Consider the following 12,309-nt stretch of genomic DNA (forward strand, 5'->3'; position numbering starts at 1 on the left):
GTTGGCGTCACGCTATTCAGGCTTATAAAAATTGTCCTGATGATGATCCTAATATTGTTGTAAAAGGATCGAAACGTCGTCGACTTGCTTGAACACCGTGCACACAATCTTAATTGATATTCTAGTGTTACGGTTGTCTTTTTCATTTTACTTGTTTACCTGTTCTCATTGCAAACAAGCCTTTCTTGCCCTGCCTGAATGTTTTGTTCACTGTATATGTTTTGTAATGTGTAGGATGCAGGATTGTGTCCCGCTTTATTTGTTCTTGTCAGATCTTCAAATTTGTTATTAATTAAATTTCACTGTCCGGCTGGACAGTAGTAATATAGCACAGTATATGACTATATTGATTGTTTATTTATATTAGTTCTTCACCAAGGACCACTGTTCTTATAAAATACTGATACCCAAGGTCCTTGTTTACCGTATTGGGTCCTCTTGTTTTTGTTTAAACAAAATTGGAATGGCCTTCACTTTCTTCCGAAAGACCTATTAGATATACATTAAAATCTCCAGTATTTGCATTACGTTGCAATAGACAAGTACCAAAGTCTGATAACAATGCCACATATTCAGCATTGTGTTCATCATTCGAAAATGCAATATGCCTGTATAATACTAATAATATTCTTTAAATATTTAACAAATCTGAATTTAGAATAAGCATTGGCACTGCTACTTTACAGGTACAATCAGTGCTGATAATTTTCCATTTCCAGTTTCAATGACAAGTGGCCATTGTAACCTGAAGGCGTGGCCTGGCGTGCAGCATGGGGGACGAACCAGAGTGAGTTCTGATGACGGCCCAGCTAGTTTTGGTTTCTGCAACCAGAACAGGGCCTCAGTACTTGTAAAAATAGATCGGGCTGATGATGTAGAGCTGCACTGAATGTGAGCCTCAACATGGATCTATACCCTGCAGTTTGACAGTGGAGAGCCGAGGGTCTGCAAGAGCTTCCTTGTGATTCTTCAAAATGGCACCAGCGCTCTAATCTGCAGCTCAGGCAGATGTTGTCGGGCCCAGAGATTGGGCTCTTGGACATGGTGAGAGGCTAACCGATATGGGGCGGTGTGCCCCTGTGGTCTTGGCCCCTTGCACTAGTTAGACCTTGGGGATCTGGCTTCCGGCTTTGCTGTCGTGCAAGGACAAGGCTCTGGCACTCGCCTTCCTGCACTTCGGGGCCTGTGAACCGTCCTCCTGGACAAGGCAACTACTTTTAAGACACCCATACACAGTAGGGATCAGGTCTGTGAGCAGAGAGCCAGCATTATACTGGACAAATGCCATTACACAGCCTGTTGGCCAATGACACAGCTGGAAGGTGCAGAGGAAGGGTGGGACACTGCACAACAAGAAGGTGAGCTGCCCAGTGGACCCCGGTGAACCTTGCCTTTTCCTCACAGTGTTTTGTGAGTGCCAACAGGTGTGGCCTACCGACCCTTTCCACTGTTTCCCTTCTATTAATGCCTGCTCTACAAGGGCGGGGCACACAAGACAAACCTGATGTGGTTGAGGGGGGCAAGAGCCAAAAGCTGATGACCCTGAGATCATGCAGATAAAAACCCAGCTCATAGATGAGGGCTGCTAACTGCTATTTGGTGTGCTTGTTGAGGGGGAGTGGGCCAATGAGCAAATCTCCTTCCTCTCCTTATTTGAGAGTGTCTGATTGTTCCCATCTCTTGCGCCTTCATCAACAACATCTGCTCTGAGTGCCGTGGGCTGTATGAGCTCCCTCACTGACAGTGCATGATCATAGCTAGGGTACCACCGATGACAGTTTTTGCTTTTGCTCCGAGCAATATACTCTCCCGTTCACATTGATGGCTATGTTGATATGGTGGAGCACGTCAGGAACGATCCACCTGCTCCCGGTACAGAGGATTGCTGGCCTTTCGTCAAAGTCTAGGAACAATCACCCCAGCACTGGCAAGCTCCCAATAACCTCCACAAGCTGCTTGTACCCCATAACATCCCACTCTCTAGAGCCAACTGTAACTGGAAGCGGGGGTGATCACTAGGGAAGGGAAGCTGGTGCATCAACTGGTAATTGGCAGGTCCAGAGCGATTATTAATCCCGTGGCAATTGTCGGAACAGTGGTGGTTGACCATGAACACATCATCATGCCCATGAGCAGACACAAAATAACAACAGTGCCTGGTTTAGAGAGCTTAGCTCAAATAATAGTGGACAAGAGTTTTGAGGCCATCTTAGAGAACAGAACAATGCTAGAAGGTAAAGTCGATGCTTGGTCATTGATGTTACGTTCTTATGAAATGATGAGTGCAAGCTCTCCAACAGGGTCCGCTACACAGAATCAACACTCCAGGAGCTGCAGCCAAGGACTTCTGATCTACAGAAACAAATGCATAAACTGACTGACCAAGTTAACTTTGTAGAGGGCCGTGCTGACGATGCAGGAGACAGGGACGGGAGGTATAACTTGCACATATTAGGTCTGTCTGAGAGGACAAAAGGTGAAATCCCACACAAAATATTGAATCCTGGATGTCTGATACTTGAGGCCCCTGAAAGGCTGTCTGCTTGATTTACTTTTTAGAGTGTTTGATTTACTCTTTAGAGTACTCTGGCAAGACCCCAACAGCCACCAAATCCCCACCCTCCTCCAGGAGCCCCTCCAAGATCCATATTGGCCAAGATTCTCAACTTCTGAGATCAGGATGTAAACCTCCAGGGCACCATGAAAGAAGGCCTTATCACAGTCGGCAATGGGAAAGTCATGCTTTTCCCACACTATAACCTGGCGATCCAGCATCACAGGGCCAGTGTCTTGGATGTTAAGCAAAAAACGAAAAACAATGGGTCTGCTGAATGTACTAATTTTCCCTGCCAAATTGAAGATAATGACAAGTCAGTGTCCCTACTTCTTTACAGAACCAGAAGTAACATTGGAATGGGCGGAACACGGCGGCCCGAAAAGACAGATGAACTCGCTACAGAGGGCTGACTGCTTACTCTCTCCAGATAGTGTAAAGCACATCGAGGGCCAACAGGATGCCATTGTCATGGCGCAATCTTACAGGAGGGACCCGGAGTCATTTGCGACAGTAGTGACAGCAAGACATCAATCCTTTTGCCATGTGTCACCCTGTAAATAACCAATAACTTGGGGCGCTCATGTAAGGCTGAAGCGTGCCTGCCATGCGATAGTGGTGTGATAGATATCCCTTATAATTGGCGGCACTTCCTCCATCCTGTTAGGCAAATAGGGATGGGTATACAAAATAATCTATAGCTAAACTGGGGTAAAGGTTTCAGCATAATATAACCCACTGAGTTAAAAGGCTTGAACTCTAAGATGGTGGATAGAAGAGGGGAAGGTAACAACATTACAATAATTACTGCAAAGCCCTTCATTCCTGAATGACTGAATGCTTCTGGCTGACTGAACTGACTATAGGCCAAGTTGACACAGCTATGCTCCTGCAAGGTCAGTAACATATTGAGCACCCACCCCTAACTCCTGGCACATATTTTTCCTCTCACAGAATGCATGCAGTAGATGCACTTCAGTTACCATTGTCGTTCTTGTTTTTGTTCTTTGGGTGGGAGGTGTTAGGTTGTCTGCTTTGGGGTGTGTCAGGAAAAGGCTGGGCGGGCCTTGGGGTCCTTTAGGTGAGATAGCATGTCCAGAGCGAAGATGTTGAAGATGTCACTCCATATGTGTGCTCACAGGTTCCTAATTCAGACATGGTGGAAGGAAGTGGAGTTCAAAATAATTCCACCCCACGGCCCCATAACAGCGGTGTGAATCATTGTATTGCCTAGGTGAAGCTCTTGGAACATCTGTTTATTCGTGTTGGCACATGTGTGTGGAATTAGACAAAGGGAAGTCTCTTACATGTGTCCACATCTTTATCTGTAAGTATGTACGTTTGGATTTGTGCTGTTGAGAAAGTTAGGATGTGCCCGCTTATTCATGTATTTCTTCGTTCTTTGCATTGCGTGTGACTCTATGATTATGCAAATCACAGTTTGTGTATTTTTTTAGACGTGTCTGCACGTAGAAACTATTGGGCTTATTTATGAGCCCATGCGTCACTTTTGCGCCGCCGGTGCGTCTCTTTTTGTGATGCACCAGCGGTGTAAAAAATGTGCCATATTTACAAAGTGACACATCTAGGTAGATGCGTCACTTTGTAAACCCCTGCGCCAGGTATAATATATGCAGGGGCATTCCAACGCAAGAAAGGGACATAGAAGTGACGCATTGAAATCAATGAAATTTCACTGCTCCACTCCAAGGACACAAATGCCTAAATATCTTACGCCTGCCTCATGGCAGCCGTAAGACTGACGCAGGCACATTTAACATGGGACTTGCCCATGTGTAATGACCCATTGTTGGAGTTGTGTCACTTTTGTGACACACTCCAGCAATGCGTAATTTTTGCGCCTACAGATACGTCAGTAATACTGACGTATCTGTAACTCCTTGCGACACGATGCGTCATACTGTAAATAAGATGCATCATTGGTGTCGCAAGGAGGGCGCAATGAAAAGTGACGTATTGCTGTTTTCACGCAGCGATAAGTACATTTTCATAAATGTGGCCCTATATCTGTGAGTGCACTGTATGCCTTTACAGCGGGTGTAGCAGTATATTTATTCAGAGCCAGAGACATAGAAAACTGAACATGCGTTTATGGTGTTCACAAAAACGTCTGTCTCCTGATTGTAATTGACAGCACACTTTAATATGCAGTGCTTGGATACTCGTTTTGAGGCTTCAGTGCTATATATTTTTATGGATGATGGTGAGGTTTATACCACAGGCCTGCCTCTTTTAAAGACTACACCAGTGCATGAGAATAGGCCTGTGTGTATGAGTGTATACTAGTATGTTCCTATATCAAGGAAAGACTAGTTATCTACAGGCCCGAAAGAAGTCTAAGGTCCTCCGAGGCTCAGTTGCTTGTATGTCATCGGTTCAGGCTAGCAACAAAAGGAGGGAGATCCTTCTCGGTCCTACTGCCCAAAATGTGGAATGAGCTGCCTGAGTCTCTTCGCAAGGAAGGAAATCTGCTCCGCTTTAGGAAAGCCCTAAAGACAACTCTATTTAGAACAGCGTTGAGCTCAGTACAGATCTAACTCGCCTCCTGTGGCTGCCCGAGCTGTGATGTCATTGTAGTCAAAAGCGCCCTGAGACCTGCCGGTGATTTGGCGCTATATAAACCGACATAAACATAAACATAAACATATGTGAGTGCATGCCTCTGGGCGAGATTGCTTGTGGGAGTGCTCGCGTAGCCCGCTGATCTTCATTTGCAGCTTAAGATGTGTACACACATATTGTGAGTAAAGAACTTTCCCAGACAACCCTCTTAACATTCGTTAATACAAAGAGAATCAGGTTAGGAGGCAGAGAATTCCCTCAACTTTGCCATACATCGTCTCTGTATATGGGTGTATGATGTAGCACTCTGACACCCTGCATTGCAGTGAGTAGCACTAAATGTGTGAGAGGGTCTATGGAGAGTGGCAGTGAGGGAATCCATAGAGCAAGAGGTCGCTGGGGGCGCCAACAAAGATTGTCGCGCTTGGCATCACCAATGCAAAAGCCAGCCCTGCTGTCAAGGGTCCCGGGCACATACTGAAACAGCTCATCCAGTATAGGTATTTTTTTTTCTTTGCATTCGGGGACTCGTTGTCCTGAATTAGTAATGTAGTGATCTGGACTAAAAAGGTCTGGATGTAGAGAATAAAATCCTGGACTGGATGAGTTACTCATGCATGGACCTATAGCACTGATTCTCACCTCCCTCCTGTGGGCAGTTGCAGAAAGGGCCCCAGCCAGCTATCTTTCCCCTCAAAGGCTTTAAGTAAAGAAATCGGCCCTAAAGCACCTCACATCTCTTTTGCAGTGTTAAATAGCACGAACTGGACCCAAAGATACATTTTACATGAACACCAGTAACATTACACAATGACATTCACTTTTTAGGCATGGTGGTATAATTGATTCACCTGGAATCAAAGTACGTTGAACTGACACCTCTGGTTCCTCAGACAAAGAGTGAACAGCTCTAGCTGTAACACCACATCCTGCTCAAAGGCCACCCTGGAGTTAGGGCACGGGTTGGCTCTCTATACGAGCTGCTGCACGCCCTCTCTGATTGGAGCTCTCCCCAGAACCTTTCTCCAGTCATCTCCCCGTGCCTTTTTAAACAAAGAGAATGTAGAAATGTGCAAAAGAAGTTTGTGCTGCCAAACTGTTTCAATGCCCTGCCCTTGCTCCCTCTCACTAGAGCGCAATGCTCCTTGAATGTGACCAAAGGCGTAACTAGAGTCACATTTCGGGGGGTGGGGGGCTAAGAAAAAATTTCGGGTTGGGCTGAAACTTTGCCTGAATGTGACTGTGCCAGGCAGTGGCATCCCCCAGGGAAACAAATCACGAACCCCCGAGAGGGGGGCGGGGGGGGGGGGGGTGCTCACACTTTGAAGACCTCTGTGCTAGAGTGTTAGGTCGTGACAGACAAATCCCAGACTGAAGCTCTGCACAAGGCCAGCGAAATCTGTGCCACCCTGGGCAAAAGATACCACTGCTTAGATTTTGCAGCATCCTTGGCCTGTCAGCACACAGAAGGCGGCAGGTCTGGCAGGCTATTAGATTGGCTGGCTTCTTCCAACAAGAGAGGCATGAGCTTGACTTGCATCACGGATCTCCAAGGGATTTGCCAACAGTCATAGGAATGCATCAAAAAAGGGGTTTCCTTGGCTATTATTACCAGCTACATAGTAGTTCCATTGCTTACCCTTTTTCAAAACCTCAGCCTGCCTCTAGCTACTACCAATGCTTATGTGTGCAATCAAAACAAACTCAACAGTCAGTCAAATGCTAAGAATGACATCCCTGTCCTGGGTTTCTTATTATAACTTTTTTGTCTTGTCTTGTATTCACAGTATTTGAATACTGCACACAGTCTTCAATCTGTGTAACAATCATTGTACATACAACTTCAGCCCATGCTTCTTATCGGGATGGTAAAGCAGTCATGTGGTATGCTACACTCTACTGAAACTCCAAATAAATGAATAAATAATGTATTTCAGAGAGAAATGCCATTCTTGTGTAAGGCCATTCAAAGGTCCACAAATAGAAAAAACACATCACTAATGGCCCTGGGCATAACTAAACAACTTACATCGACAGAAAGCTGCTATTAGTCAACGGTTCAGATGTCTTGAATACACTGGAACCAAACATCAGAACACAAACAGAACCATCTCTGTTTCAGAAATTGGATATTTTGTGGCACTGCCGACAGAGGCTAAACACAAAATGATGGGGGCGCCACGTCAAATGCGAACAGGGTACCAGAGTCTCACAGATCTACATTAGCCTTGGGCTGAGTGGAGCCCCATTTGTATGGTTAGGGCCCGAGAAGAGTTAAGGGCCCCCCTGCACCACAGGGAATGCAGGGGCCTGCGTTACGCCCCTGAATGGTGAGACTTCTAAATATTTAAGTAATTTTACAATGTGGGGTGTTGCTCATGGTCTGTATATAGAATGGCTGTGCTACGTAACTTAAACATTTTCGTAAAAGTGCCTAAATTGCAGCCCTCTGAAGGTACATAGCTATAGCATGTGAAATGACTGCAATGACAATTAAAACATGCACTCATAAACCATATTTAACCAGCTATTCACTGCCAAGCGTCATTGCACACTTAATGCATCACCTCCCCTGCTGCCTGCATAATCTAGTTTATATAGATTATGGCCCAGAGGTATCAAAGGATTATGTTGGTGGCACAAGGACCACGCAATCCTTAGGTCAGAATATTAAGCCACCCAAGGCTGCAATGGTTGACCCTGTAAGGCTTGGTAAACCTGGAGTAACACAAGGCGCTGCCTTCGGTTTCTGCGCCAGGAAGGCATTACATGGGTGGAGAGTGAGTGTTCTCATGCATTCACCCATGTATTTTGACGCATTCCTAGATTTACCAAGACAAGAGAAACCTGGGAATGTGTATACATTGGACACCTTCCTGAAAGAGCGCAAAGAGGACAAATATTGGGGCATATTACCAAGGGCCTTATCGCCGCTTTAGCGGGAAAAATTCCCGCTAAAGCGGCGATAATTTTATCGCCCTATTACCTAGCTGTCGCTAACACCAGTTAGCGACAGCTAGTAGGTGATAGCGATCATCTTGGGGCCCACTTTGCATGTCAGCGATATTTATCGCTAATGACATGCAAAGTGGGCGTGCTAAGATGTTCGCAACTGGAAACAGTCGCTAACATCGCTATCTCCTATTACAAACTTTTGGAAATAATTGCGCTAAGCGCGAATATCTCCAAAAGCTAACACATGCCCCTGAGCAGTTCTTAGCCATGTTATCCAATGGTAGGTGGATAACATGGCTAAGAGCATTAGCTCGGTAATGCATGAATATCGCTGACTTTTCAGCGATATTCATGCATTTCGGCCGATTTTTATCGCTCAGGAGATAAACCTTGATAATTGCAAGGTTTCTAAGCGATAAAAATAGGCGAAGCTCGGCGATATAATTATTGCCTCTAACCAATCTTAGCGATAATTATCGCTTATGCTTGGTAATATGCCCCATTGTTATTTTGCCTCCTTTTTTTCTTCTTTTCTAATGTGCTGCAGAACTTAGAAAGAGGAAAATGCCTGTAAGGATTGCCCGTTCCTTTTGATGTATCGTACCAACTTGTCTTGCTTTGTTGCGCTGCATCAAATATTGATAAATCTGACCCTATGAGTATAACGGATAACACAGAGGTATTTGACATGTACCAGAGCTATTCTTTAGCGGGACACAGTGACATACATAACTTTACCTGGCAATACCTTACTTCCACGTCGGAGTTACTGTGGTGGCCCGAACAACATCGCTAGATAAAAGAAGCACAAAAAATGTTTATTTACAGAGAATTTTCTGGTTTCCAAGGATAACACATGCAAATGTATCATAATGAGATATACAGTTCTCAGAGACCAAGCAGGTTATGAATGCTTCAGAAAGTTTGTACTGAACAGGTCCTAATGGACTCAGGTAAGATCCCAAATTGGCCTGGAAAGGGATGGGCCGAGGCATTGCGAAACAACAAAGGCCTGAAAACAGCACCGCAGGAGCTCTGCGCCATTTTCTTTCAGGATCATAAACGATTTCCTGTTCCACAGATGCTCCTAGATTCTGCGTTAGACATGGCGGAAGTAGTAGACATATCATGCCTTTTTTGTTCATACATAAGATATTACGGCTATTCAGACTAATGCATTTTTTTAAAGTGTGCAGTAGAATGAATTGCTAAGTCCAATTTATCTCCCATTTTTTTAGCGCTCCTTTGAGGAAAAGCCTGGAAAGAGAGAGGGCGCTCGTTAACCTCACTTTAAGCAATGTGTTATATATGCATTGTCTTTCAACTTGAAACCTTTTTACATTTGATCCTCCTATTGAAAATCTTTTTAAGTCAGATCTCGCATGCAACACCACATTCAATGTTTATGACTATTTTAGCAAATGAAATGCAGTTCATGTGTTTCTGAAAAGTACCTCTGTGCAAGTTGCCTTTGGAAAACACCTATAATAAAACATTATTCCAAATACACAGGAACTATTATTGATTAGGAAAAGTTCATTGTCTAAGTTCACAGTCAAAATACAATTGTAGTAATTAAGCCTGGGCAAAACGTTAATTCTGCAGGCTAAAATTGCTAAATTTCTGAATTTTGCGTTATATGAAATTTCTTTAAATTATGCATAAAAAATGCGTGAGGAAGACTAATTCACCCGGAATATTTTACAGTGAGATCTTTTCTGCTCAAGCCGGTGTCCTTTTTGGAATGTTTCACCACTTTTATTATGTGAAGTACTCCCTCCTGTAAGGTCACACTAGCTTCTGGAAAACCACAATTCACACTGAATTGTTATCTTGCAAAAAGTCATAAAAAGCTACAACAAAAAGTGCACATCCCTGGTAATTAGTTTGCTTACCAAAAAACGCCAAGGGGCACATGCTTACCTAACCTGCCGCACACCACGAATTAACCCGTAAGTCATAACAGTTATTTAATTCGTTTTGTGGCATGTAAATATCAGGAGCATTGTTTCAGTAACCTATGGCCGTATTAATGCTACTTCTCGGCACTGGTAAGTCTTACCCATTAGCACCTGTTGTAGTGCCTGTAAGTGCAGAAAAACGTGTAGAAACAACTATCGGTAATATAACACGTACCAGTTGTGATAATGCACGACTGCAAGCATGGTATTACACTGAATACTTTGTCGCTATCTAAACAAGGGCCACCTTATGGTTCTTAAAAGCATACGGCCTCCTTCATGAAAAGTGGCACATTGCTGCGGTAAAACAGTGATACAGCACTTTTCATTGCATCCTCCTTGGGATACCATGGATGCGCCATATTTACTGTACGGCACTCCATGTTGCAAGGATTGACAGATACGTCAGGAATCCTGACATATCTGTCAGCGCAAAAATGGCGCATTGCTGGAGTGTGTCTGGAAACAGTCGCAACTCCAGCAATGTGTCATTTCATGTGGGGCAAGCCCCATGTGAAAAGGCCTGTGTAACCCCTTATGCCAACTTCAAGCAGGCGTAAGGATTTGACGCAGTGAGGCCGTGGAAGTGGCGCAGATCATAGATGTCACTGCAACACTTCTACAAGCCTTTTCTGCGCCGGAACGCCCACCCTGAATACATTATATCTGTTGCAGGTATAATGTAGTGCAGGGGGTTACTTTGTGTCACTTTGTAAATATGACGCAGTGTGGCGCATTTTTAACTCCATCGCAGCGTGACAGAAAAACGTGACGCAACGGCGGCGTAAGGGCCTCATAAATAAGGACCATATTTCATTAAAAAAAGTGTTGGATGACTCGTAGCTCTTCCTATCAATGTTTTCAAGCCTTCTCAATCTAACAGTTAAATACTTAAGATGTTTTATACATAGCCAGATGGATTTCTGAAGTGAGCAACCTGAAATTTAAACTACATAAATATCTCTTAAGAAAAGTAAGCTCCTCAATTACATTTGTGTCTGTCTTTCTGTGACAGGGCGAGTCAGCAGGCCTGCCAAGTGTGCCTATTACTGGGACCCCTGCTTGCAAATCAGATGTTCCAAGGGACCCATTTTGGTGTATTGAATCCCTCAGTTTTTGTCTCCATTTGCTAACCTTAATCCACTGGCTTTGTATTTTCAGTTATTCTTCATCAGAAGCCTCCACTCTCCGGGAGTGGGGTACTGTGAAAGTGCCTCATTACTTGTGAATGAAAAAACACACCTCTCTTTCACACGCTATAAAGACATTGGTGGCAGATGAGAGTGATGCATTTGTTTGACTACCAACATTCTTTACCTGGACGACTTGGAGAAAAAGCCTAACAGCCCTTCAGCAAAGCCAGTTAAGGCAAAAATAGATGCTCCTTCAGCCACCTGTAGCTATATACAGATTTTGCAGGTACAATATTTGTACGTGACCTGGTGGGCTCCTGCAGTGGGGCGTCCTCACAATGGAGTTAGTCCCAGTGGGCACGACTCATTTCAATGGCAGTTTTCATATTACCAATACTTTTCGGGCAGTAAAAATATAAAAGCATTGGTGGATCTTTCTGTACAGTTTTCCAATGTGACCCACCCTTGTTTTGCAGACATATGGCTTGGCTGCCCAATACACATCTGGTCAACTGTGACCAGTTCCAGCCTGTTTGCCCTCCACATACTTTACAGATGGTTCAGAAAACAGCTCATCCAACTGACCACTTCTCTAACTGGATAAGTTGAACAAGGGAACGATCTTGTTCTGAATTCGGGGCCATTGCTTTTAAGATACATACTGGCCACCTGAAGCCAATACATGGCACTGCTCTGGACTCCAGAAGAAGATTCTACAGGTTACCCGGTAGAGAGTGCTTTTGAGCCCCTGGATTGTAGATTCTACTACCACGTTGTGTGAGGCTGAGGGGACGTCTGCATGAACTATGGATATTGTGCGGACAGCCCCAAAGGAAGGAGCTTGACTGATTGACTAGAGCTGCCCACACAAAGAGGATGTTGGTATCGCAGCAATGACCCAGCTGTGACCTCCTCATCTGCAAACTACAGTGCCAAACCAGGAGAGAAATTTGAGGAAGTGAAGCCCAGCTATTGATGGCAAAATCAAAGCCCAAGAGAAGAACTATTTTAATCCATGACAACATATTGACCAGCCCAGGAGCAGTGATAAATTCAAATTCAAAACAAACTTTATTTCGATTGAATTTACAATCATAAAAGTTCATTATAAAAAATTTTGCAA

General features: G+C 44.3%; 1 protein-coding gene across 1 annotated transcript in view; it reads right to left on the reverse strand.

Moving 5' to 3' along the window:
- Positions 1-12,309, reverse strand: part of LOC144782986 (uncharacterized) — a 606,463-nt gene that overhangs the window by 5,331 nt on the left and 588,823 nt on the right. The window contains exon 21 of the mRNA XM_078662199.1: positions 8,831-8,884. Within this exon, the coding sequence (XP_078518325.1) occupies positions 8,842-8,884 (43 nt within the window). The 3' untranslated portion in view covers positions 8,831-8,841. The remainder of the gene's footprint in view (positions 1-8,830; positions 8,885-12,309) is intronic.

Source organism: Lissotriton helveticus, chromosome 9, assembly GCF_964261635.1.
Source record: "Lissotriton helveticus chromosome 9, aLisHel1.1, whole genome shotgun sequence".
In the NCBI taxonomy this organism is placed as follows: Eukaryota; Metazoa; Chordata; class Amphibia; order Caudata; family Salamandridae; genus Lissotriton; species Lissotriton helveticus.